We start from the raw sequence: 25,835 nt of genomic DNA on the forward strand, positions 1-25,835 counted from the left end.
AAGATTGGAACATTATAGAGATTTAACAATGTTACCCTTAAATACATTCAAACTATCATAAAATAAATCGATATCCAAACAATTAGTAACAAGCACACTATTAAATGTGTTAGTAACCGTGCATTCAACACGACCACAAGGAACGTGAAGCAAACACTGCAGCGAGAGTACGAGTTGGTATATTCAACTTAAACAAAGCAACAAGAGGAGAATCAAACAGAATTAAAAGAGTATATAAAAAACAACTCTATGATTTTCAAGAGAAATAATATAAGACAAAACTTTATAATTAAGACAAGTGCGAGTAAGGAATCTAATAAATTTGTTCTGAACATTAGAAATACGAAGAGATTGTGTACAAGAAATTGAATTATAAATGACTGAACAGTATTTCAGTCGGGCCGGGGGCGCACGACTGAACGGTACAATGATGTTAATGCTCCACCATTGCCCATGAATCTACAGTTCCTCCACAACAAACCCAGCATTCTATTTGCCTTACATAATTAATTGCCAACATATTAACATGCACACAAAGATTTACATTTACTTATTTTTAAAGAAAGTTTCCATTTCTCAGCCCATCCCACAAGATAATTCAGATCCTCTTGCAGTAGAAGTCAGTTGAAGATATTACTTTAGACAACTTAAAGTCATTAAGTTGGTCTGACACAATCTTCATGAAACCATGCTGAACCGAAGTACGGTAATAACTGAACTTAAATGTTTAAAAATCGCATCGTGAACAATTCCTAATATTAATAATGAATGTTTTGTTTTCGTTGAATGGAGAGAACATTTAATTCGAAGAAAAATTGACTGTTCTATTTTCAATTTGGCTCCGCCTTTGGTAAATTATCAATAGACCAGTACATTTTTCAACTCATGAAATATTCTCGTCATCCAACTCATAAATATAGTAAACATTCATTATCTTTGTATACTAACTTCTATAATGCGGGCAACATGGTTCCCATAGAAAAAAAAAACGCATTGACCTATCCAAAAAGGGGGACGTCATTCATTCCATGTTTCGGTCTTTATAGCTATATAAGGAAGCGTAAGTAAAAGACAAACTATTTTTAAAAACCCTATAAAACATCTAAGTAAAGTATTGTACATAATATTATTATAGATCCTTTTATAAAACTTTGTTCACCTATAGAGGGAGCTAAAAAGCGGTGATCGATAGAAAATGTGACGTCATTACAGTACGTGGCCTTCGTCGTCGGCGCGCCGTCGTCGACACGATTTGTTATTTTTCCCATTCATAAAATCGACATGCGCGTTTTATAAGCCAATAAACTGCTGGTGGTAGTCTCTCTGGTACGTGTGTCCAAAAACGACACAAGCCTAATACTAATAGAAGAGGCCTAGCTCCTTCCTTAGCAATTACAAATTAATTTTTATTAAAGTCAACTTATTATCAGAAGTTTCAAAATGAATTCTCCATTATCCTACTGTACGATAGATACATTAGGAGAAACTTTGACTGAAATATTTTCATCGGAGAGAGTAAATATCGAAGAAGTTCAAACAGTTATGGAAAATTACAAGAGCAGTGCACTCGATTGGAAAAAATATGCACACTTTGACCCACACAGGTAGGTCCATATAAACATCTTGTAAGTTAGTTGCTTTAAGATAAGGTTATATAACCTAGGTTCTAAGTCTTTTTATTACTAAATAAACTATAATTGCTCAAATACTTTAAATTAACTCATTTTTCATCATCCTTATTGTCTTGTTTCATGGCACATAAACTACAGTATTTTAAAACTAAATACTAGCTAGGCCTAGGCTAGGCCTTAGACTTAGAATTAGGTTGGATAGGACAATTTAAGGATTTATTAATATTATGCCATTTATAGTTTATTTTTGTATTGATTTTTTATCTTTTTAATTTAGGTATACAAGAAACTTGGCAAATGAAGGAAATGGAAGGTTTAATCTTATTGTTTTGTGCTGGGGTGAAGGAATGGGCAGGTATGATTTTTAATGTTATTAATATTAATAATAAACATTAAAAAACTATATAAATTGAATTCATATTTATTGTCTAGTTCAGCAATCGATCGTTTAAAGTATGTGTTGTTAAAGCAATATAAATAATAATAATATTTGGTAGAATTATTAGGCCTTGAAGTGAGTGTGAATAGTACTGAGACCCGGTAATCTGGAAATCACATCTTCCAACAAATTAATAAGTATACATTATATACAGACTTACTTGAACTCCACACAGATAGATAACAACTATTCTAAGTGCTATAATTCCCTTAAAATTATACATTATTTATTTGAATAATTTCTGGGGTGTTTATAGTTCAGTAGGAGGGTGGGAGGCTTTATTCAAAATGATGTTCTATTGGGGCATTTTCGAGGGAGGTGTTTATTTGAATAAATACAATAATAGAGTACTAATTAAAAACTATACAATGAAAATATTGTTTGACCAGATGATGCTAACTGCAAATATGTTATACCATCATATTTGTCAAGTACAACAGTAATGTCACATGATGTATGTAATGTAAATATATCAATTCTGTCGTAGTAAACATATTGCTCCTTCGTATCTAGTTTCTCTATAAATTAATACCTGCAAATTTATTATTTATAAACATTTTATATAATAATAATAATATTTATTCGGCAAAAGTTCATAAAGTACATTTTACAATTCATCTTGCCAGGAGCAAGTATAGGCATGAGCCCAAACAGAAAACTGCTCTTACTCCATCATTACTTATAAAATACAAAAATAACAAAACTAAGTAGCACAAATTAAGTCAAAATAAAACAAAACAAAGTTATAATGAGATACACCAATTAAAAATAAGCTGCATTGAATAAACAATATAAACAATTACAACTTAATATTTTGAGATCAAATGTTTGATGAGTTGGGCTTTAAAGTCTGAAATTGTAGCACATTGTTTAATTTCATTGGGAAGTTGCTCCCATAATCTAGGGAAAATAACAAACGATGAATTTAAAAATGTATTGGTCTTTGCCTTCCAATGTATTAACCGCCCTTCACACCTCTCACTTGATCTCACAAACTCATTAAAGGATGATGGACAGAGGCCATGCATTATTTTAAAACCTAATACACTTTAAATATATCTTCAATACTTAAAATATTTAGGGTCTTTAACCTATATAAATATGAAGTGTCCCAATTTCCTTCTTTTCTGTACATAATTATTCTAGTGGCCTTTCTCTGAACCCTTTCAAGTCTATACATATGAGAAATTTCAGTAGGTGCCCACATACAACAACAGTAAGTAACAGTATTAGTGCTTTGTAAAGATTTAGCATTGCCATCCAAGACATTGCTTTACTACATCTTGAAACAAAACCAAGAAGTTTGCTTGCCTTACTACAACAAACATAATCTACATGAGAGTGGCATGTTAATTTACTGTTGATATATACACCAAGTAGTTTGAATTCATGGACTCTTTCCGTTGAATCGGAATTGATATCGTAAGCAAATATGATGGGATCTTTACACCTGGATAAACTCATTGCTGCACATTTTGATGCATTTAATGGTAGTTTATTTAAAACTGACCATTCATAAATATCTTATTTATATCACTCTGTAACTTTATACAGTCTTCTAATTCATGAATAGGTCTTGAAATGGTATTGTCATCTGCAAATTATATTATATGGATAGAGATATTAAATAATTAATTGTAAAATGATGAAATCTAAAAAAATTATACAAAATAAATTTAATAAAACTTAAGTCAACACAGTACTCTATGTTTATTGTCAATGGCATATTCAAACAAAACAAAATTAAAGCTGGCAAGCAAAAATTGATTTTCTACTCTACTGTAGCAGTTTGTTGTCTGTGCAAAATCTACATTGTGTATTATTGGCCCAATTGAGGGAAAACATTATACATAAAAATTTTTTAAATCATAAATTCTCTAACTTTTTGAACTACTGTAGCATCCATTTATCAGTGAAGTTGACAAAGAAATCCATATACTGTACTGCAGTCAGTATTTATACAGACAGCTCTCCCAGTAGAGGACTCTCTGAAAACCAAAAACTCTCCCAAAAAACAATATTTTGTTTGAGGTTCAAAGGGTCCCAAATTCATTTTTAACATTAAAAGTCTTTCCAAATACCATACTTTCCGAAACACCAGGCTTTTGGCCAGCCCAAAGGTGTCTGGTACTTGAGAGAATTGACTGTTGGCCAACAGGAATTTTATAAAATACAGCTGCACTGTTACAGTATTTCTAAAAGAGTCTACCAGTTGATGTTTACAGTTTATAATGACCAGCATACCTGGGTAAAAATACAATAGCCGTTGCTATGATAGTACAAAATAATACCTTTATTATTATAGTTACCAATTCATTACATACACATATACTGTACTTAGTTGACTGAATATATTGAAAGAAATCCAATTTTGTGAACAATCACACTTCTTAAAATCACTCATTCAGTATTCACATTACATAGTAATGGCCCATGTGATTAATTTTTGTATTGTACAGTATACCGATTTATGGCCTATTAAAGTTTAGTTTATTATGTTTAAAATATACAGTAAAAAGGTCTATGAGTCTTTATTAATTTCTTCATAATCTTCTTGTAAAGAATATACTGTAATAAATATGACTGTACCGTACATGGGAAAAACATTTTTTTTATTTGAATGAATAGTTACTGTCTGTATTATTAGTTAAGTTTTTTCGATGCAATGCAACTGAACGACGTAGGCACAACCCACCATCATGGTATGATTTGTCAAATTATTTCCATTGTGTCTACATACTTTGCGTTGCGTGGAAACCAAGCTTAAACCACAACAGTGTGTATAGCATTCTAGGTATTCAAAAAATTTCTGCTTGAGTTACTGTAAAAGTGGCAAGTAAAAATGGTTTTAAATCTACTGTATAATACCCTTTTCACACCTGCAAAAACTAAACAACAAGGTGTAACCGGGTTTGAAAGAAAACGCACCTCTTTTTTGGTTGTTACTGTACATACCTTGGTGTTAAATTCAACAATCATAGTAAACAAATATCGCGCAACTGTATGATTTCTCCCGGTTTGCGTATTCGTGTATGAAAATGTGTAATGTTATATAGTAAATCGGGTGATCGAACCTGGTGATAAGTTTTACCAATTTTTTGCAGATGTGAAAATGGTATATATAAATAAATTTGGATGGTAGAATACAGCTTGATCCCATACATTATTTTTTCATATTATTGATGGTTGGTGTTGAGCTTTTGTGCGAGGGTTTATTGTATTTACAGTACAGTTATTCAAAGATTTATTTACAAAAAAAGAACGCATTAAGCATAAAAGAAATAAAGTATAACAGTAACTGTATGATCAATAGTAAAGTATATATACAGTATATAGTGTAGACAATAGAATGTTGTTGGTTACAGATTTTAAGTACTGTAAATGTATCGTAAAAAAATGGTGTACTCTTGTTGTTAAGTGAAATTAGCAACGGTTTGTATAGTAGTTTACAATAAATCAGAATATACTGTAGTATTGTAATGTACTGTACTGTAGGTCTATAAAAATATGTTGGATGGCTAGTAATAATCTTATCTGCTTAGTGGTCTATTGAGAATAAATAAAGAAAACTAGTTAAGAAAGGGCCTGTTTCTGCTGCAACTGCTCAAAATACGGTATTTTTTATACCGTATTTTTTAGTACCCCGTTTCTGCTAACAATACTTCTTGGGTGGTCGTGTTAAATTTCATCCTTTTTACCCAAATTGCCATTCATTTATTTGGTCGATAATTAAAAGTCGCAATAAAGGAAGTTTTACGTCTCACTTTCTTCAACAGCCTACTGTAGCCCTAGTGATAGAGATGTTGTGATAGCACAGAAAACATCGTAATGGGGACAAGTAATTTGTTCCCTCCCCGAGGCTCTTCAGCTTTGAATTTACTTGCTTGGAGACAAGTCTATTTCGTACTCCTGCTGCTTTATTTTTTTAGAAATTTCTTTATAAATGTGGTTGTCCCTTTTATTACCTTTTAGTTGGCCGGACATTTTAGCTTCACCAACCCCTCCTTCCCCACACAGATTTATATAGTAAATACTGTGACGTCTTCGCTCCACATTTTCGCCGAATATATCTATACACGTGTGTAAAACAGCTGACAGCGGCAGAAAATAAAAACACGATGTTGACCAATGTCACAGGTAAAAAAAAATACGGTATTTTTTATTGGCAGCAGAAAAGGGTACAAAAAATACGGTATAAATTTGTAAATACCGTATTTTATCCACAAATTTTGTGGGGAAAATACGGTATACAAAATACGGTTTTTTTTTTATGAGCGCTGTTTCTGCTGCCAAAAAAATACGGTATATACGGTATTAAAAAAATACCGTATAAAATACAGTATTTTCTTGGCAGCAGAAACAGGGCCATAGAAGTACAAGTGAAAAAGACTGTAGATAAGATTGAGAATAGTTTGTTAGCACTGGCAGGGTTGTCCATCCATCTATCGTAGTGCCATAGTAACATGATTAAGTTTTTAAAGTTCTTTTTATCATTTTTTTCATTAGTACTATTCATAGTCATTCAGATTCACATTGCTTCATGAAGGTTTTGGACGGGAGCTTGAGAGAAACATTGTACCAATGGCCATCAGAGTCTGAGAAGACAAAAATGAATGTTATTGGAACAACTGACTATACATTAGATCAGGTTGCATATATCAATGGTAAGTTTGGGTTTGTTAGTTAAGGTTGTTGTAAGTTATTTAAATATAATGACGACAAACACAAATAATTGTATTTTCGAACACCTGATAGCATTTATCTATCTGTACATACTTTACAGTACTGTGTATTTTACTTTGTGTTTTAACATTTTACTGTACTGCAGGGAATAATTTCGCCAGTGTAGCATAGCAAAAAGCTATACAAAAGAACCTTATTGCTACACATTTCTACAATTGTGTAGCAATAAATACAATACGAAACTATGTTTCTGGACTAAAAAATCAGTATGATTAGTAATATTGCTAAACAAAATTTTTCCCTGGTACTGTACTATTTTTATATTAAGTTTCCATGAGAAAGACCAATTTCAAATCTTTCGTTGATGAACTATTTGACAATAAAGTTTTCTTGTATCTTGTATTGTGCTGATAAAAGTACAACCCACTAATTAATGTACAGTACAGTAGTAACACACACATTTACTGATCAGATTCTTAAGTTCATTTATGTAGGTTAACTTTATAATTTATGTTGTGGGAAGTAATGTACAGTCAACAACTCTTACTATACTGAACATACTGTACACAAGCTGGAGCCTAATATCAAGTCTGATTTTATTCCAAATGTGTTTTCAGATCTAATAGATGTCAAATGTACATGGTTTGGGAGATTTTGCAGTATAGTGTGATATTAAGAAAGGTGACTGTAACAGTACTGTAGTATTTATAAGAAAACCAAGAAAGATGAAATAGTTTTAAACCATATCATGATGAACTAATGGTTATAGCACTGTAGTGTATGTACACTGACTTATTCATCAGTGATTAGTTTTATAGTTAAAGATGATACTTGTCCATTAAAAAGATTATTTTTACAGAGTAATTTTCTAAATGAAAGAAGTACTGTATAGTACGGTAGGTTTATAATATACTGTGACGAATTAGTACAGATTGATGATTTGGAAAACTACAATTATTTGTATATATTGTACTGTGTAAACATACTAACAATAACAGCATCCTATGCCACAGAAGGACAGTTGTAACTGGTTGTGTTCTATTTATAAACATTCCTGTGGACTTATAGGTATTAAATAAAACCTAAATAAATCCACATGAATTGTTGTATATAATACAGAAAACATTCCTCAAACCGGACTCTCTAGTCTAAAATATAAAAAAAACCACTTCCAATTAATTCTCTAAACTAGTTTTTGACATTAAATACGTCAGAAAACCAAGCATCGTGAGTATGCTCAAAGGTGTTGTTGTTATAGATCTTGCCACCATTTTTGCTTTTTGTCGCCTGCAGTACGTATTTTTGGTTGCGTACTGTCAAGGAGAGTTGGCTGTACTATAACATTCTACAATATTAAAACGTTTTATTTTCTGTCTTGTTATTGAACAATTAGGGAAATGACGTCAGCTGAAGAACAGATTAAATGTAATTGATAGGATATCGATAAAGGATTTTGCCATGGGTTATACTGTCCCTGTAGCAGTTGTGCCAAATGGTGTTCGATATCCATGAGGTACCTACTTCAATTCTGCCTTTCGTAGCCTACAGTACGTAGGTATGCTGAGAAGTTGAAATGGGTCAATTAACTCAATCTACGTCATAAATACAGTATGTATTTTTGAAAACCTGTTTTTTTTAAAGGCCTGTTCAGTTAAATGGTTATTGATCGTAGTTTAGTAAAGGTCTTTAAATAAATAACAATATAGTTTTAGTTTTGTGGGGTTTTGTACATTAGAAAACTGTTTATCAATATGAGTAAAGCTGTATAGGGTGTCATTAAAGTTATTGATGACTGTGTTATGGAACTATGCCAAAATGTCACTATATGTGAAAAGGTGTTGATAAATGCAAAGAAAGATTGATTACTCACCATCTGTGAGGCACAATATTGAAATGTTTACATTAAAGGTGATATAGAATATTTGTTAAAAGAAGTTCTTCCGCCAAACGTGTAGAAAAGGTTGACCAATAGCTGGAGCCCAGGGAGGGGTTTGCGCCCCTGACCAAAAAAAAGGACCTCCCTGTAAATCCTAGCAAAGAACTTATAACACAAGAATCTCCTGTTCTTCAATTTGCATTCAAAACACAGTATCGGAAGTACAGAGTTAAAAGGTCAAACTGGGCGACGCCATTTCACAGCATGGAGCAGCGCCCCCTCCAAACTAGGAAGTCAATTACTCTACCCCCTAGAGTATTAGCAGACCCCCTCTATGATTTTGACTTTCTAATTTGATGCGGGCGCCCTACTCCTCAGTCAATTACTCTATCCCCCCTAGAGCATTAGCAGATCCCCTCTATGATTTTGACTTTCTAATTTGATGCGGGCGCCCTACTCCATGGTTCACAATGGCGCAACCCATACAGTAGCTCTATTCTATCCCACAATGCCTTTCGAAATTGTTACGCGCTTCGGACGAACAGGAGATTCTTGTGTTATAAGTTCTTTGATCCTAGCTAAAGGTATGATAGCATGCAAAAACAAACATACGACTTTTGATGTAATAGTTTTAATTATTGTTCTTTCTGTACTGTACTGCAAGGGTCTTTTTTTTAATAGATATTCTGTTTAATAACAGATACATATAAACTTCATTTCATCCTTTACAGGAAATTTACATGGTCGTACTGTAGTTCAAGATACTGATAATAATGATGATATTGAACTATGACTAAATTTTCTGTAAAAGATGAAATAATGATTTATTATCAATTATTTTTGTTTATCAATCAGTAGTAAACATTTTGTATCAACGTAAATATAGTGTAGTATGAAATGAACAAAGTCTGTGACCTATTGTACACAACAAAGATATACTACACTACTGTACAGGTAGGGCCGTTATTTCCTAAGGTCGCAGTGACCCACATAACATTCCAGTAAACAACATTTTGAATTTCCCACCCATCAACAAACATACTCACTAATCAATTCTTCATCTATACTTGAACAATTCCCCAAAAATATTTACCATAGAAGGAGGATTGTTTTGACCATTATTCAATGATAAATTGATGCATGATAATTATACCCGGACTACGTTGACAGGAACGGGTCTTCACAGACTATACTGTCTGCATACATCTCATAGGCTCTCTTGTCCCAGACATGCTTTGGGGCTTACGCATACCCAGTCCGAGTTTACAAATTTCCATTTTTTCAACCTTATTAAACTATAAAGCTTTCCATGATTCAGTTTCTTAATGCTTTTCCTAATATATTTCGGCATCTTGAATACAACTACCTAAAGGCGCGGCACGAAATACTGTAAATGTTATTTTAAACTAATGTACAGTACTGTATTTTGAACACAAAATTGGCTGTAAGAGGTGTAGGCCCACATTATTCTGATGAAATTTGTAGTGGGCCAGCTGCCTGATTCTTTCGGCTTGCCTTAAAAGAATTATTATACATAATTTAATCTGCTTGAAATGATGTGAAAACATTGATATTGATCTAATATCTCACTGAGAGTGATATCAATTCACACTTTGCTTAAGTTAACAGTCCCATGACATTTACACCTTCTTTATCAATATTGAGTGAAGAATTCAATTTACTACTGTAAATGTATTAATCAATTCATAAAATCTCCACATGAGGTGGAATGATTTTGCTGGAACAATCATGTAGTGATTTAATACTGATTTGACACTGATTTGATGATAATATTAGGGACATTACAAAGTTGAATAGATACATTTTAAAAGATATTTAAAAAAAAAATTATTTTAGAAGCATATAAATTGATTATATTCATTTTTGTACATTTTCGCTTTTTTGTTAGGTGTGGCACGCGACCTAATCGGCAACAGAAGCTTTTGGCCTCTTTTGTCACTCCTTTTTGCAATCAAACTATTTGTTGTCTGTATGTTTTTGTCTTCTTGAGGAAATGAATAAAATAAAAAAATGTACAATTACTGTACTAATCTTCATAAGTGGTCAAAAGCACACTTCAAGATTCTTAAATTTCCGATGTAAAATGTTCCAAAAATAATCTGTACCAAAATGCATTTTCTTTTGTTTGTAGTGTAATTAATTGATGGTCTTTGCATACATTGGTCAGGGAGTTCATTGGTCTACTACTACTATACGTAGACCTTGAAAACATGGTCTTGTTCAAAAGCTGCAAACTTCCTGTTAAGCAGTGAGAATTACTTACAATAGAACAGATTTGATGACTTTACTGTATCTTCATAATTGTACATAAAGTATATTTTGAACCTGTCATATTATTTGATATGATGCGTAATTCATATTTGGTATTGCCATATTAGGGCATGACATACTCGGTATAGAGACTGCCTTCTTCATGACCATGCCAAATTAAAAATGGGTCAATTAATGAGTTAATATTGTGAACATATGTTTTTATTCAAACTGCAATGTCAAATATAGTAAAGGTATAAGGTAAAATGTTAATAATATATTTAAATTGAGAATATTTAGTTATCCAATGAAATTGTAAAATACAGTTAAAATTTCAGTTTAATACAGAAATTCCTATTTACTCTTCTCCTACAGTAGGAAAACAAGTTCAAGTTGGCTGATGTTAAACCTTTAATTGCTTTGTGTTTTCAGTTGTACCCAGTTATACATTAGAAAGACCAGTAAATTTGTAATGAAATATCAATCAATCTATCTTTTGCCACTCCTTTGTGCAATCTAGCTAATTTTTTGTATTTGTGTCTGTATAACTGTGTTTGCCGAAATTAATAAAATAAAATTAAATTAAAAGTATTGCCAATTAATCATGTAATGTTTATTTCAGGCATTGGCATTTAATTATTACTATACTACAAATACATAATGAATGTGCTTATTGTATCCTACAGACAGCCCTATCTCATATCAGGGATACTGTATATACAGTACTTCATTAAAAGAATTGCCATTTCAAACCAATTAAATGTTGGTCTTCTGTTATCAAGTAACTCCAAAACTTGATCCAAATTCATGCTCAAAAGAAGGGTTTATTCTGAAGCCAGTTGTTTTTGCCATAAAACTTTCACATACTGTAGCTTTACCCATTTCACATTGTCTAACAAAATTCTTATTTGGAGTTTGCACACGATTCAAAACGCAGGTGTGTTGATGATCAGGTGTTTTATTTATTTTTTATTGTTATTTACATGAATTTTAATTTCATTATTTTAGACACAAAGGGCATTCATCGTATTGAGAATGTAAGCCATAGTGAAAGAGCGGTTAGTTTGCACTTGTACTCGCCTCCTATCCAGACATGCAGATCATTTGATGAGAGAACTAGTCACTCAATAACGTGTAAAACTACATTTTGGAGCAAATTTGGTGAAAGGACACCATTTGTAAGTACTGTATTCTAAAGCTCTGTCTTCACTATCAAACTAGTTTGACAAAAAAAAAAAGGTATGATATGCCCAAGCATGGTAGTCATATGACGTCATCATGTCCATATATGGGCACATCACATTTTTTTGTCACATAAAGTTTGGTAGTGTGGACAGAGCTTTATTAGGTTTTGTTTCTATACTATTTTTGAAGAATACAGAATGTATTGATGTAGTTCTTTGATAGTAAACCAGTTATGTAAATAAAACTTACGAATCCAAACCAGAAGAAATGTTTTCATTATTACAGAATGTAGTTAAGTTTCAATTTCAAGTTCAGTGCCTTATTCAGTGTTTTTTGTCTTGTACGTCGCTATTGTTCAACACATTATTTTTTATATACTTATCTATCTTAAATCTTACATCCTATTTTGACCTTGTGTATTATATAAAGAATGCAGAATGTAATCTGTAATGTACTGTACTATGAAGCAAGTTCATGTTTCATTTTCAAGTTCAGTGTATTATTCAGCGTTTTTTTTCTTGTTTATAATGTACATCGTCCAACAACACATTCTTTATGATTATACTTATCTTAAGAAATCCTACATCATATTTTGACCTTGTATATTTTATCAAAGAATGCAGAATGTACTCTCTAATGTACTTCACTTTCATAAAGTTCAGTTACTGATCTACAGTATATTATTTTTCAATAGTTTTCCTGTTTAACATTTCTTACATTAATAAATTATGTATTTATTCTCCATCCATTGTTTATTTTTCTTGAAGATTAGAATGTACTATTGCGACTGTGGTACTTTTCGAACTACAGTACTGTTATTCCCAGAAGGCAATAGGCAATGTTTTTATGTGATTTGATTACCTGGCATATGGAACCTAGACAACATATGTAATAATGCGTTTGACAATATATTGAACTCAAATCAGGAAAACATTATTTAATATTGTCTTGTTTCAGATTTTATAGAATGATTAGTGAATAGTGTGCAACATTTAAAAACAGAAATAAGACCAAACCACACCTAGTATAGACAGCCATCTGTTTTATACACTTATAATAAAACCCATTTGAACACTAGACATGTAACTCGTCACTTTGACGAGTTTGGTTATCCACCGCGCAAGTGGTGCAACATTAACACTAAGGGGTTAGGTTGAGGACAAAAGGAAGTGTTCACGTTGGCATTATGACCTGAACTGAAGAATATGATATGTTTGTTATTGCTGAATTTTATTATTTAAATTCATATATAGTATACACAGTATAATCTGTATCCATATCACATACAGTGTAGAATAGGTGAAATTACGGGACCCGCTATTTATTGCAATTTTTAACATGTTGACGGTTTTAAAATGAAACGCGAAGATAGCAATTCCGAAAGGAAATTATCTCAGCAACAACGTATTAGCGTGTAGAAGAAATTTGAATACGTGAAATATTGATGCGCGCTCTTTTAAATGTAATGAATTATGACGCAAAAGATGAAAATACGACCTTTTTTATTTAACTGGCCATATAATGACGTCACAACATCCGATTGGCAACATTTTTACATAATTTCGTATCTACAATCCAATAGCTTCCAGAAAAAGTTTTAATCGTGATTATCACATTTTATTCTTTCGAGCTATAACAGATTAAAATTTACTGTAAAGATGAAATTGATGCCACACGTGATTTAAATTTTTAGGCATGATGACGTCAAAAAAATTAAAATATTTTTAACTCATGCGAAAGATAGTTGATTGACCTAGACAATATCAAAATCGGGGTGAAAATGGAAATCGGATAAGTGGAGATGCGCTCTATTCAATGTGATGAGCTATGACGAAAGATACAAAAATCCTAAATTTTATATTCGCGTGGCCATACGATGACGTCACTATGTCCGGTTAGCCATATTAATACCTGATCCGATATCTACAACTCATCTACTTCTAGAATATGTCATCCACAAAAATTTGACCGTCTAGTTTAGAAATTACGACTGTTTAAAAAAAGGCATATTTTAAACGAATTTTTTAACCTTTTCATAAAAAACGCGCGCAAATTGTCCAATTCGACGTGCTCGTATGACGTATCTTTAAGTCGAAATTGTTTAAAATTTGGTAAAATTACTAGAAAAGGCTGGAAAAACATAAATTACGCGAATAAAATACGTTTTCGATGCTACGTGCGCACCGCACACGTAAAAATGTGCGCACGCGTGGGAATTGTTGACATGCTTAAAACGACATGAAACGCGTAGAAAGTTGATTATAAATTAATTTTGCGCATTTTGAAATTTTATATGCGCGTGCGCGCGTAACTTTGTGTAAAACACGCAATTTTTTTTCAACAGAAAGTTAGCGCAGGATATAAATTAAACTTTTGCAAAGTTTCAAGTTGAAATGTTATTTGGTTGTCGAGCTATGTTAAATACGACAAAATCGTTAAATCGCGCGTAAGTCACGTTGCGCAATTGTAAAAATCATGAAAAGCTTCGCTGCACATCTTCATGTGCACGACGATATGTTGAGAAAGTTACAAAATGTTATGTTTGCAAGTTTTCGAGAAAAGCGTTCCACAAAAATCATACAGAAAGAAAGAAGAGAAATAAAAAGTTGATGTTGATGATGATTTCGTACAATCACAAGAGGTTATCCTGCAACTTCGTTGCGGATAACCAATAAATAATATCGAATGTTTATATGACCTTAGTTGGCATAGCAGCTGTAATAAAAGTATACAACAGTAATAAACGAACAGTCCACATTTCACTTCAATAACCAAAAAAATTGCTTGCTGTATTCTCGGTAGTATTTCCAAAGTATCATTGGAATATTTGGTAATACAACACATTTAACATGTGTTTCACATGTATTTAGTAGTAACCTAACCCTTAAACTAACCTTACATTAAACTGTACAGGCACCACATGTGATATACAGTATCTGAACCTTCATTTTACGTACGGTACAGGACCGAAAGGCGTATGTAAAACAAGGGATTTGTAAAATCCAAGTTGACCTTAAATTGACCACCAAATACGTAGCTAAAAAGACTGGCGTGTTTGCCTACTTTGTACAGCATGCAGGTGGTCACTAGCTTTAGCTAGGCCCATCCTAGACTAATCTAGGCCAGGCTAGCAGGCCTAGCAAGATGTGAGGCCTAGAAAAGTACAGTATATACAGGCTGTGCGATGTTTAAAATAGTGTTATAAATAAAATATCAATGTTCTTGTATTTTCTATCAATAAAAACAGTCGCTGCTGTAGGGGAATGCACTTTGTTGTTGTTAAATTGCACCCTCAATATAAGAAAATGATGATGTCATCGGTCATTTTAAGAGTACGTAAAATCAAGGGAACATAAAATCAGGGTATGTAAAACGAAGGTTCTACTGTAAATGAAATGCTGTATTACCAAATATTGCTATGATACCTCGAAAATAGATAGTATGTAGAGATACAACACTGGAAATTGGGTGTATATAGCCCTTTTCACCTAAAGAGGAGAAAATACCTACCTAGTCGATTTTATGACTTATTTTGACCTCCATCCCCATTTATAAATGTATTTATTGTGAAAAAACAGTAAAAAACAAACATATGTTGGTAAGTGGCACTCATAGAAAGTTACTGGTTTGTGTAAGTAGAGAACATAATTTTGAATATAGAAAGTTTAACAGTTTATTTAGCTGTTCTGTATAAAAAGTAATAACTAAAACAACAAAGTAATGACGTGGGTTTGCATAATACAAGTAGCGATCCTGGGAAATCAATTGAAAATTAATTTTTGAAACACCTCATGGTTGCAAAAATAAACACTCAGAAACATTGATAAAAACCGGTAGAGTGCATCAAAATAATTAAGATCTGACGCAACCACTGTGATCAGGATGTAAAAAGTCATTAATAACTGAATAATTCTAAGATTAAATTGGTATTGGATTCATAGGAGATCCTTTGGGTCTCATGAAATTAAACATCTAATTTCATCTTTAAATTAGATGATGATATGGGCACATTGTTATGATGTAAAAAACAAGCTGATTTGGTTCATAAATTATTAACGAAAATGTAGGTAGGTTCATGCATCAACTTTATTAGATGGAAACTTGTTAACAGACAAAAAAGAATATTTTTTGTTTTCTTTTAGTAGGGTAGCCCTCCCAACACTGAAGGTCTGTGGCGTTTCTAGCCTTCTCAACATATTTTAATGTTTTTTCCTCTTGGGCTCGGCTCAGTAGCCTCTGTAAGCTCCGGGTCCCTGGGTTTAGCCAATGGGCACTCATAGCTGTTTACCATACTGGATCCAACACTGTACTACTGTATCTGGCCTCTAAAAGGTTTAAGATTGCCATACTAATTATTGTCACGTGCTGTATACAATTAACCTTGTTTTTTACCAAGTTCAGTAAGTGATGTTGAATACAATAACATAAAGAATAATGGACAAATCCTCATTAGCAAACTAAAGGCTATGTTCATTACATTTTACTTGAACAGGAAATATATATAATATATAAAAAAATATGATTCGTCCACATGCTCTCTGTAGTCTGGGACAAAACAGTCCTATACAGTATACTGTACATATAGTACAGTAGATATGAATATAAAAAACCGTGTGAAAAATGTTCAAAACATATTATAAACCCCTATCAGTTGACAGCTTCTTTCAGGTGGAGTTTAACATGGATGAATAATCATTGTTTATTAAACCATATGATTAAAAAAAAAATTTACTAGATATTATTATTATTTTATGATCAATAATATGTCAATTTATGGTGGAAACAGTTTGGGAGAAAATGTCACGACACGTACATGACTTGTTGTTTGTACGTACGCATTGTGATGTTTGCTCCTAAACCCTTCCCATCATGCATTGTGCAATGACGTTCCTCGCGAAATCAAGCTATTTGCAATAATTATAATGTATACTCCCAGCCCTGACATACTGTAACGTTTATTAACGATTATTTTTTTTAATAGATTTCTATATATTGTTGAAGTAATAATGTAAATTCATATTTGCTTTCAATTAGTATTGTGGATATTCATTCATCTGACATGACACAATGCATTATATAATTTCTTAACTTTCAAAACCCAATTCCGTTATTATAATCTCAAATGATGATATGATATGATATACAGTAGAATCCCTATGAAGGGGACACTATCGGGACCCTGAGTAGGGGGTTGGCCATATATTTCCCCTTGTTCGTTTCACATGAAAATTTCCCTTAATAGGTTTGTCCCTTGTATAGGAGTATCCCAGTGTCTTACAGCCAAAGGCTAAATCGTCTTGCATAAGAATCGCGAACCGCGTCCCTCTGTGTGGTACTTCTCTCCAATATGACTGCTGGCAAATGAACCAATTAGACCATGGATTAAAGAATAGAAGGATATGCATCGACGTGAGATCAAGGGTTCCTTGACTCTCGCCGACAGAGCGCGGACCGCCCACAATGTTACAGTTTAATTAACCGCATGGTAACAACGAAACGGTCGCGTGCCTAATATATTGTTTACTGCACATGTGCAACGACATTTAACCTTGTTGGCCTCTGCCTCACGCCACTGCTGAGTATAATGTTTATTGAAAACAGTTATTAAATTACATTGTACGTTATTGTGAAGACCCTAGTGTAGGCTTACTTCATCAATATACCAGATAAAATACTATATTGTTATTGGCTTAGAATTGTAGATGCTATAATTGTAATTAGTATAGGTTTCTGCCGCGATTGATCTACGCTAATGTTTTTATGACATGAAAGTAGCATTTGAGACAATAACTATTTGTTGTCTCAGCCTACATGTAAAATTACAAAATCAGCAAGGATACTAGGCCTTCTAGGCTTACTAGTAAACCATATGATTTGCCGACATTGATACTACCTATGTAGGTAGGCCTAGGCTAATATTAAGTGTAGTAGATACAACGTGTAATCATGATCTATATACTCACCATTGTCTTACTTCTTGTGTGAATAATAATATATACTTCGTTTGTTCGTGATTAAGTTTGCCATGCGTGTACTTTTCAAAACGACTGCTAGGTAACGTATCGCAACTATACATAGCCAGCCAATCCCGGATCAGGGATCGCTGTTTTCATTCAATTAGCAGGGAAAAATTTCATTTGAAAATTTTGTTTAGCAAAATTGCTAATCAAACTGATTTTTGAGTCAAGAAACATGTTTTGTATTGTATTTTTTGCTACACAATTGTAGAAATGTGTAGCAAAAAGGTTGTTTTGTATAGCTTTTTGCTATGCTACACTGGCGAAATTATTCCCTGATTAGGCCCGGTGATTGGATGTGATGTTGATGACATAACTACTAGCCAATCACCAGGCACTAAAATTTAAATATAATTACATCGATAATTAAGGAGATTTATGAAGAAACCACTGCTTAGCCATATATTAAAAACACGATTGTTCTATGTGTGGACACCGGACACGCTAACAACATACATGGTCAAATGCATAATTTAATATTCTATAGATTAACGCAATTTTTAATGACAGAAGATGGCAGGCAAATAATGATAATTCAAATATAAAAATTGCATATTTTATTAATATTACCAACTACTTAAAATTACCAGTCGAAAGAAAGTGAACTTTTTGTAGTCCGATTGTTATAAAACTAAAACAGAATGGTTCAGCAATACATTTTTGTTGTCAATTAATCATCGACGCAGACATATCAATAGAACATTCAGACTGCGCATACGATTTCTACATGGTTACGTTTTGGTCTAAAAAAATGTAGCAGTTGATTCGCAGCGTTCTACAGAGGGCCGCGGTTAGAGACACGGAGTTCAATGTTTGATTGGCAGCAGTGCTTTAGTATAGGCAAGCGCGTTGTAAAATCGTTTGATGTCGCCATCGATGCATATCCTTCTAATTCTTTTATCCATGATTAGACACACCAAGAATTTGTTTCTATAAAGTATTGTTGTTATTGTCATTCTCGATATAGTTAATCTGAAAAAATATACATACATTTTAACTAAATATTTTAGTTTTTTTTTATGTGTCTTCTCAAAATAGTATGAATCATTATTAATCTGTTTAAAAATTGTCGATCAAGTCAGACGGCCATCTTGTAGAGAACTTCTCTATAAGATCCATTGCTATACAGTCGCCCTCTAGCCTTCGGCTTAATATCACCTCTCTGATCCATACACAATGCTCGTACATAATATTATTACAGTTGGTTATATGCATTCATGCATATAACCTCTTGATTCTGTCAGAATCTTTATTTATTTCTTTATTTATTTATTTATTTATTCTTTCCTTAGCACTATTTGTCCATTAATTATCTTGATATCAGTTTCATCTAACTAAGTCAATTTTTCAGAGTATATTCCTTATGGCCAGGAATCGATGTGGTTATGTTTTCACGGTGCGCAATCAAACATTACGCGGTCTACGCGCGATTTAACGAAATCACGTTAGTAATCATATCTTCACAAGCATGAATCACTTTTAAACAAAATTTGGTACTCATATATTTCAGGTCATATTTCATCATATGGCAATACAATTACGTGCGTAGCGCATATAACGCATGCGTATGCACGCTTAAAATGTTCAAAATTGTCAGAATTTATTTTCGATTAAATTAGAGTACGTTTCAGGCAATTTTAAGCGTTTAAAAAATTGCCATAAGTGCGCAGATATTTGCACGCATTATTGCGCACTGTTTTTGTCCGATTACTGTTGTATAACCTTTCTTAAACAATATCATCATATTGTATTCACTTATCAACGCGAAACAGCGTTATATGAGCACGTCAATAGTGACAGGCTACGCACGTGTAAGTTAACAAAATGCTGAAAATATGCTAAATTTTAAAATTAATATATATCGTTAGAATGCTCGGGAACACCGATTTTTTTTATTTCATTTTCTTGAAGTGTATGTATCATATGTATGATTTATTATGAAATTAAGAGAACAAAAGTTGATTAAGTTATCATTAATGGCATATTAAATTTACAAAAATTAATTTCGACAATCAAACAAATTATAACATTTTCTTAGGCCGAAATAACAAACTTAACATTAACTTTCTTCCTTAAGAAGTTCATATATTAAAGTTAAAAGTATATAGTTTGAAAGTGCATCATTTTTAAAAATCTTTAAAGATGTCATCATAGTAAAACATTATAATTCATTGCGGTATGTAATAATCTATCTGCACCAAAGTGGTTACTGCATAGTAAATACACGGAGGAATCTTTCCATAATTTTTAGTCAGTTGTGTATGGCTCGGTGGTCTTTGCTCGTGTCTATAGCATTCAAGGTACCGAGTTCGAGTCTCACCTTACGAAACGAAATGAAATAAGATTATCCGTATTGTTTGTTCAATTGTATTTCTTAGTGTATAGATTATACAGATGATTTATAATGAAATTTAGATAAAAACACAAATGTGGTTTATGACATTATATACGCAGAAGGATCTTTGATCGGATTATGATACCGGATATCATATATTATAAATAACTAACGATTCTGAGAAAATCAATTAATCAAAATATCTTAAATCAATCAATTATCTTTATTTAAATCAATGCATATAACCTATAATTCGTCATAGTAACAAATTAAATCTAGTTGTCTTTGATTTCTTTTACAGAGCATCCCAGCAGAGAATAACTAGAGGAAAGATTCCTTCAACATGTCATCTCAATCAGCACCAATAAAGCAGCTTATTTTCTTGCCGCCATCATCAGTCATTGATCAGTCATCATAATATCTTCATTGATGATTTTCTATTTTAAATGCCTTATTTTAAGTATAATACAGTATTAACTTCTTTCACGTTGATATTTAAATCATACGATTTTGATTATTAGGTATTACTGTAAAACTGTGCTTTATACACATGGCCTAATGAGGAATGGACACACTACAAGATTATGGGTTTTTTTTGTACTTAATTTCCTAAAATTGGATTGACTACTTACTGTACTGTAATTCAACAATTTTCAACCAGGAAATATTTCTTTCATTTCCTGCAATGGCTTCACAGTGATTTACAGAGATTTTTTGTTCATACATCTGTTACATTATGAATGTTTATTTTTAACCTCCATGGAATACATATTAATACAGTCATTATAACAAGCAAACAATTATATTGAAATTTCACCCTAGATTTCCCTACTTTATAGTACCATTGTAGTACTTTGTATCTACTGCCCTGCATACAAGGAAGTAACAGATAATTAACATTTTTCTGGGATGCTGATGGCTTAATTGCAGTCAACTATGATGATTAAAAGTGTACAATATCATTTTAGATATGATATTAAATTTGATACAGTGTTAATATAAAATACAAGTTTTAATAGTTTTGCGATTACAATCCATACCATATCGATATATAGTGCTTGTTTGGTTGCTAAAAATGTGTACAGTTAGAATTATTCTGAAAGCTATAACTATTTACAGTACTGGATCGGTATAGTAGAGTGTGTGAAATTATAATTTTATTGTTCAAAGGTTTAACCTTATATTTTATTGGGATTTCGGCTAAACAGACAAACAACAATAGCTTTATTGTGCAAAGTCACAAAAAGCTCAAAAGGCGTGCGATTTCATATAATATGTTTATATAAAGAAGGTTTGTGGAAACAAGCGTTTTGGGAAGACCGTTTAAATAAAATGGTTGCATGGGGGATAATAATTTAGGCTGGTCCTTTTATCCATGTCTGCTCAGCAAACTACATCAACGCTAGAACATTCCAATAGTGGGGAGAACCAGCATATAGGCCACAAGCTAGAACATCAAAATATCTTAAAATAGATAATCATAAAAGTTTGTAGATCAGAATAGTATGTTTGTAAATAATCTTTAGTTATATTACGATTATAAATTCAATTTTCAGTTTTCTGTTAACAGTAGTACAGCATAGCCATGTAATGTATGTAGATGTTATGCTATTTATATTTTTTTATTACATGTTTTTAACCTCAGTTTTGATTTTCACTGCTGAATTTATTTTTGATGTATATGCAGATAATACAGTAGATGCCCTGTTTTAGAATTACAGCTTAATTCAAACTTGGATGCACCGTAAATTGACCATTTGGATGACCTATTGCGTCATGATTGGTCAAATATGGTGGGCATACGTCCGGATGGTGACCCCTTAATAGAGGTTCTGCTGTAAAAAACAATATCGGTTTTAAACCTGAAAGAAACCTTTAATAAGCAATGCTGCGCAGCAGCGTATGCATGGCTTTATTAAGATTTTATTCTGTGTTTATAGCCTTTTTTACATACTGTTTAATTTTATGCTTTGTTGCTTTTTCCATTAATTGACTATATTGCATGTAATATCTTTAATCAAAAAATGTGTTATGTAACTTTGATCTTCAATTGCTTTATTACAGTTGACTGCATAGAAATTTCAATTCTAGAATTTGCACATTCATTGAAATGACTAAATCTTCCAATGAACATTTGTGAAAATGTATTATCCCTGTCATTTTGGCAGTATCTGATCAGTATGTTTATATAGGGAGGGCTTAAACTTTGTGGAACGGTGTTCTGAATTTACCCACATGTCTTTTGCATTTAGTTCTCAAAATTTAGGGGGGGGGGGGGGGTGGAGAGAGTGGTTAATACATTCAACTGTTTGTAAATTAAAAAGTTTCTATATGTTTACAATAAGACTAACAGTCTTGTTTCGTATACCCTACAAAAGTTATTTATTTCTAGAACGATTTTGTTGTTTGTCAAATGTATTTCTGAGCTATATACTTGCCTATGAAAATATACAGTGTATTTTAAATATTCCATCAATAGTCAACTTGTAAATCAAAATTGTGAATTTTGTTTTAGAAATTTGACTAATTTAATCATAAGTTTGTATTTAGATTCTTTAGTCTTCAATTGAGCTTTTATATAGTGTATACTGTAACATAAACCGGTAGTATTGGTAACTGAATGTAATTGATGTGGGAAACAATTTATAAATATTAGTGTTTTAAGTCAACTTTGAGTATTCAGTATAAAATGTTATAAAGTTCTGTGTGTGAATGTTGTTTTATGTGTAGGAGGTGTGGGTGATGGTTCAAACCATATACAAGGTATTTCCTAAGCATTTTAAAGCTTTAATTTTAATAATGCCAGTAACTAAATCTATGTTTAATATGTTTGGTACAGTACACTATTCGAAAAGAGTAGGGGATCGTCTCCCGGTGTGCTGCTGTTGGTCCGTGGAGGGCCTAATCCTAATTTCCTCAGTTTCCAGTTAAGCTTGAGGATCAGAATAATACATTTAACATTGACTGTTTTTATCCTCATTTCAGATAGGGATGATGAATACTAGAATTAGTCAGCTTCTGTAGTATTGAGTAATGATAGTCCCTGGCAGGTGAAACATGTTCTCTGGGGTACCGGTATGCTAGTCATTTCCAGTTTATACCAGTATACAGCCTTGATATCACGCCATATTCAAAAATAATTCTAAATCAATAATATTATGACCCTGTTTTATATTACGATATGTTTTGATATCATTTTTTGAATTGTGTCCAACATTGTCATCTCAAAACCGATAATGATATTTTCTGTTTTGTGCCTTTCATTTTAATTGTTTGAAAAAAATAAAGTATTGCAATTTGGTATTGGGAACTATTTTATGTTGTTTTAGAACAAAAAAAAAAAAATCTTGGAGCCAAACGGGAAAAAATAGGTCATAACTGAACAATATAACGCTGTGCTCTTCTTGGTTATAGGTTTTGGTTGTATAAGGACTGACCGACTGAGCATGAGTACCACAATCATATCCCCCATTTATCTAATTAGTTGGTTTTTTTCCCATAATAAGGACCCAATCCATATTTATATTGTTACGTTAAAAAAAGTGGTTAGAAATCGTATACAAACACTATTTCCTCTTGTTATTTAACTAAGATTATTGCATTAAAACTTACAGGGTATTTAATTTTAGAGGTATTTGGTTTTAGCAAAGTGTGTTGTGATTTATATTACAATGTGCGATATATTCTATTAACACAATAAATTCGATTTTAACAATTAATATTTTGTGTTTGTGTGATTTTGTTGCCGAGACAATGATTATTTCGTAACATTTATAGAAACTAGAAGCACACTGCTGTATCTCCACATACTATCTATTTCCCGAGGTATCATAGGAATATTTTGTAATACAGCATCTCATTATATCACATGTGGTGCCTGTATCATGTAAGGTTAAGTTAAAGGTTAGGTTACTACTAGATACATGTGAAACACATGTGATGTTGTATTACCAAATATTACTATGATACTTCAAAAGTGGAACATAACCGAGAATCGGTTAAACATTCAATGAACATTTTCTATTCAAAAGTTCAAACCCGTAACAGCCGATTGAGAAAACTGTTTTGCTACCAGCCGATCACACCAAAGACTGGACCTAAAACCTATCTATGATGTATTATGGGTTGCTCCTGATACTCATGGTGTCAAATATTGAAATGTGAACACAACGGGCACTTTTGTCATGTCATGCTCAGAAAATTCTTGAAAATGGTAAAATAGATCGAAGCGTGGACTTCTCAAAAGTGTTAAGGTCTAGATATTAATTTTTGCTTTTCTTGTTTTTTTGTATTGTAAGCAGATAGGCGATAAAACGAATTATGATCAGTCACACTTTACAAAGGTAAAGAGAGAGTTGTGGATATAAATATAGATTCAAATTGAACTGAAAAGTTACGCTCATCAAAGTTGTCAAAATAATTAAACTGGCATGATTGTAATTGTTTCGGCGGTTAACTTATGGAGATGTAAAATAAAGGTTAACTATCGAGATTTAGAAACTAAATAAAATTAATCTGTCAATGTTTGAAATAATTAGCAAAACCAAGCGGTCACCGACATTTTAATTTCACAGAAGCGACTCCATGACCTGACAAAATCAATTGTTGATTAATTTTCCGTGGCAGATAATTATAAACTAGGCTTAAATTGCGATTACACAAAAAAAGCGCATTCTGTAGTAGACAATACTATGCCTATAATTCAGAGTTGTTTGATCGGTAAGCTCTGTCTACTATCGAACTTTATGTGACAGAAAAATGTGATGTGCCCATATATGGACATGATGATGTCATATCACTACCATATTTAAGCATATCACTACCATATTTGGGTACATCACACTTTTTTTGTCAAACGAGTTTGGACAGAGTGTGGACAGACCTTTAGAAACGTTACACAAGTTAAAATATAAATGTAGTAAATATAGCCTTCATTTTATAAGGATCTAAAACTCAATTTATGATAGATATTCATTAAAATTAGATTTCCAAACTAACCAAGCGGTTCATCAATATATTCAACTGGTTTTGTGTTTGTTCACTATACTGTTATTATAAAAGAACAAAACATTCAAACTGAACTTCATATGAACTGGAATATCTTGAGCATTTAATTCTACCTTTACAAAGAATGAATAGACAGACTACAGTATACGCATGGATGAGAGTACGCACCTTTTTATTCACAAACAATAATGTAGGGTATCACTCTAGGACGTAAGCACAACTCAGTAAATCGACCAATCACAAGTAATATATTTTATTACGAACTATTTAAACTACTAAATTGAAACGGAATTATCTGTGGTATACGTACAAATTATGGAGGGGTGTCTTTGGAAAAATATTCCAACAAGATAGGAAAAATTCAAGATTCAAGAAATTGTATTGTCATGCA

General features: G+C 32.3%; 1 protein-coding gene across 1 annotated transcript; it reads left to right on the plus strand.

Annotated features, from left to right (window-relative positions):
• Positions 1 to 1,303: 1,303 nt before the first annotated feature.
• On the plus strand, positions 1,304 to 24,156 carry LOC140040570 (cysteine dioxygenase type 1-like). The gene is made up of 5 exons (XM_072086605.1): positions 1,304 to 1,604; positions 1,909 to 1,986; positions 6,577 to 6,734; positions 11,909 to 12,078; positions 20,739 to 24,156. The coding sequence occupies exons 1-5, from the start codon at positions 1,441 to 1,443 to the stop codon at positions 20,760 to 20,762; spliced, it is 594 nt and encodes a 197-aa protein (XP_071942706.1). The 5' UTR covers positions 1,304 to 1,440; the 3' UTR covers positions 20,763 to 24,156.
• The last annotated feature ends 1,679 nt before the right edge of the window (positions 24,157 to 25,835 follow it).

The sequence above is a fragment of the Antedon mediterranea genome, chromosome 2 (genome assembly GCF_964355755.1).
Source record: "Antedon mediterranea chromosome 2, ecAntMedi1.1, whole genome shotgun sequence".
NCBI classification, from domain to species: Eukaryota; Metazoa; Echinodermata; class Crinoidea; order Comatulida; family Antedonidae; genus Antedon; species Antedon mediterranea.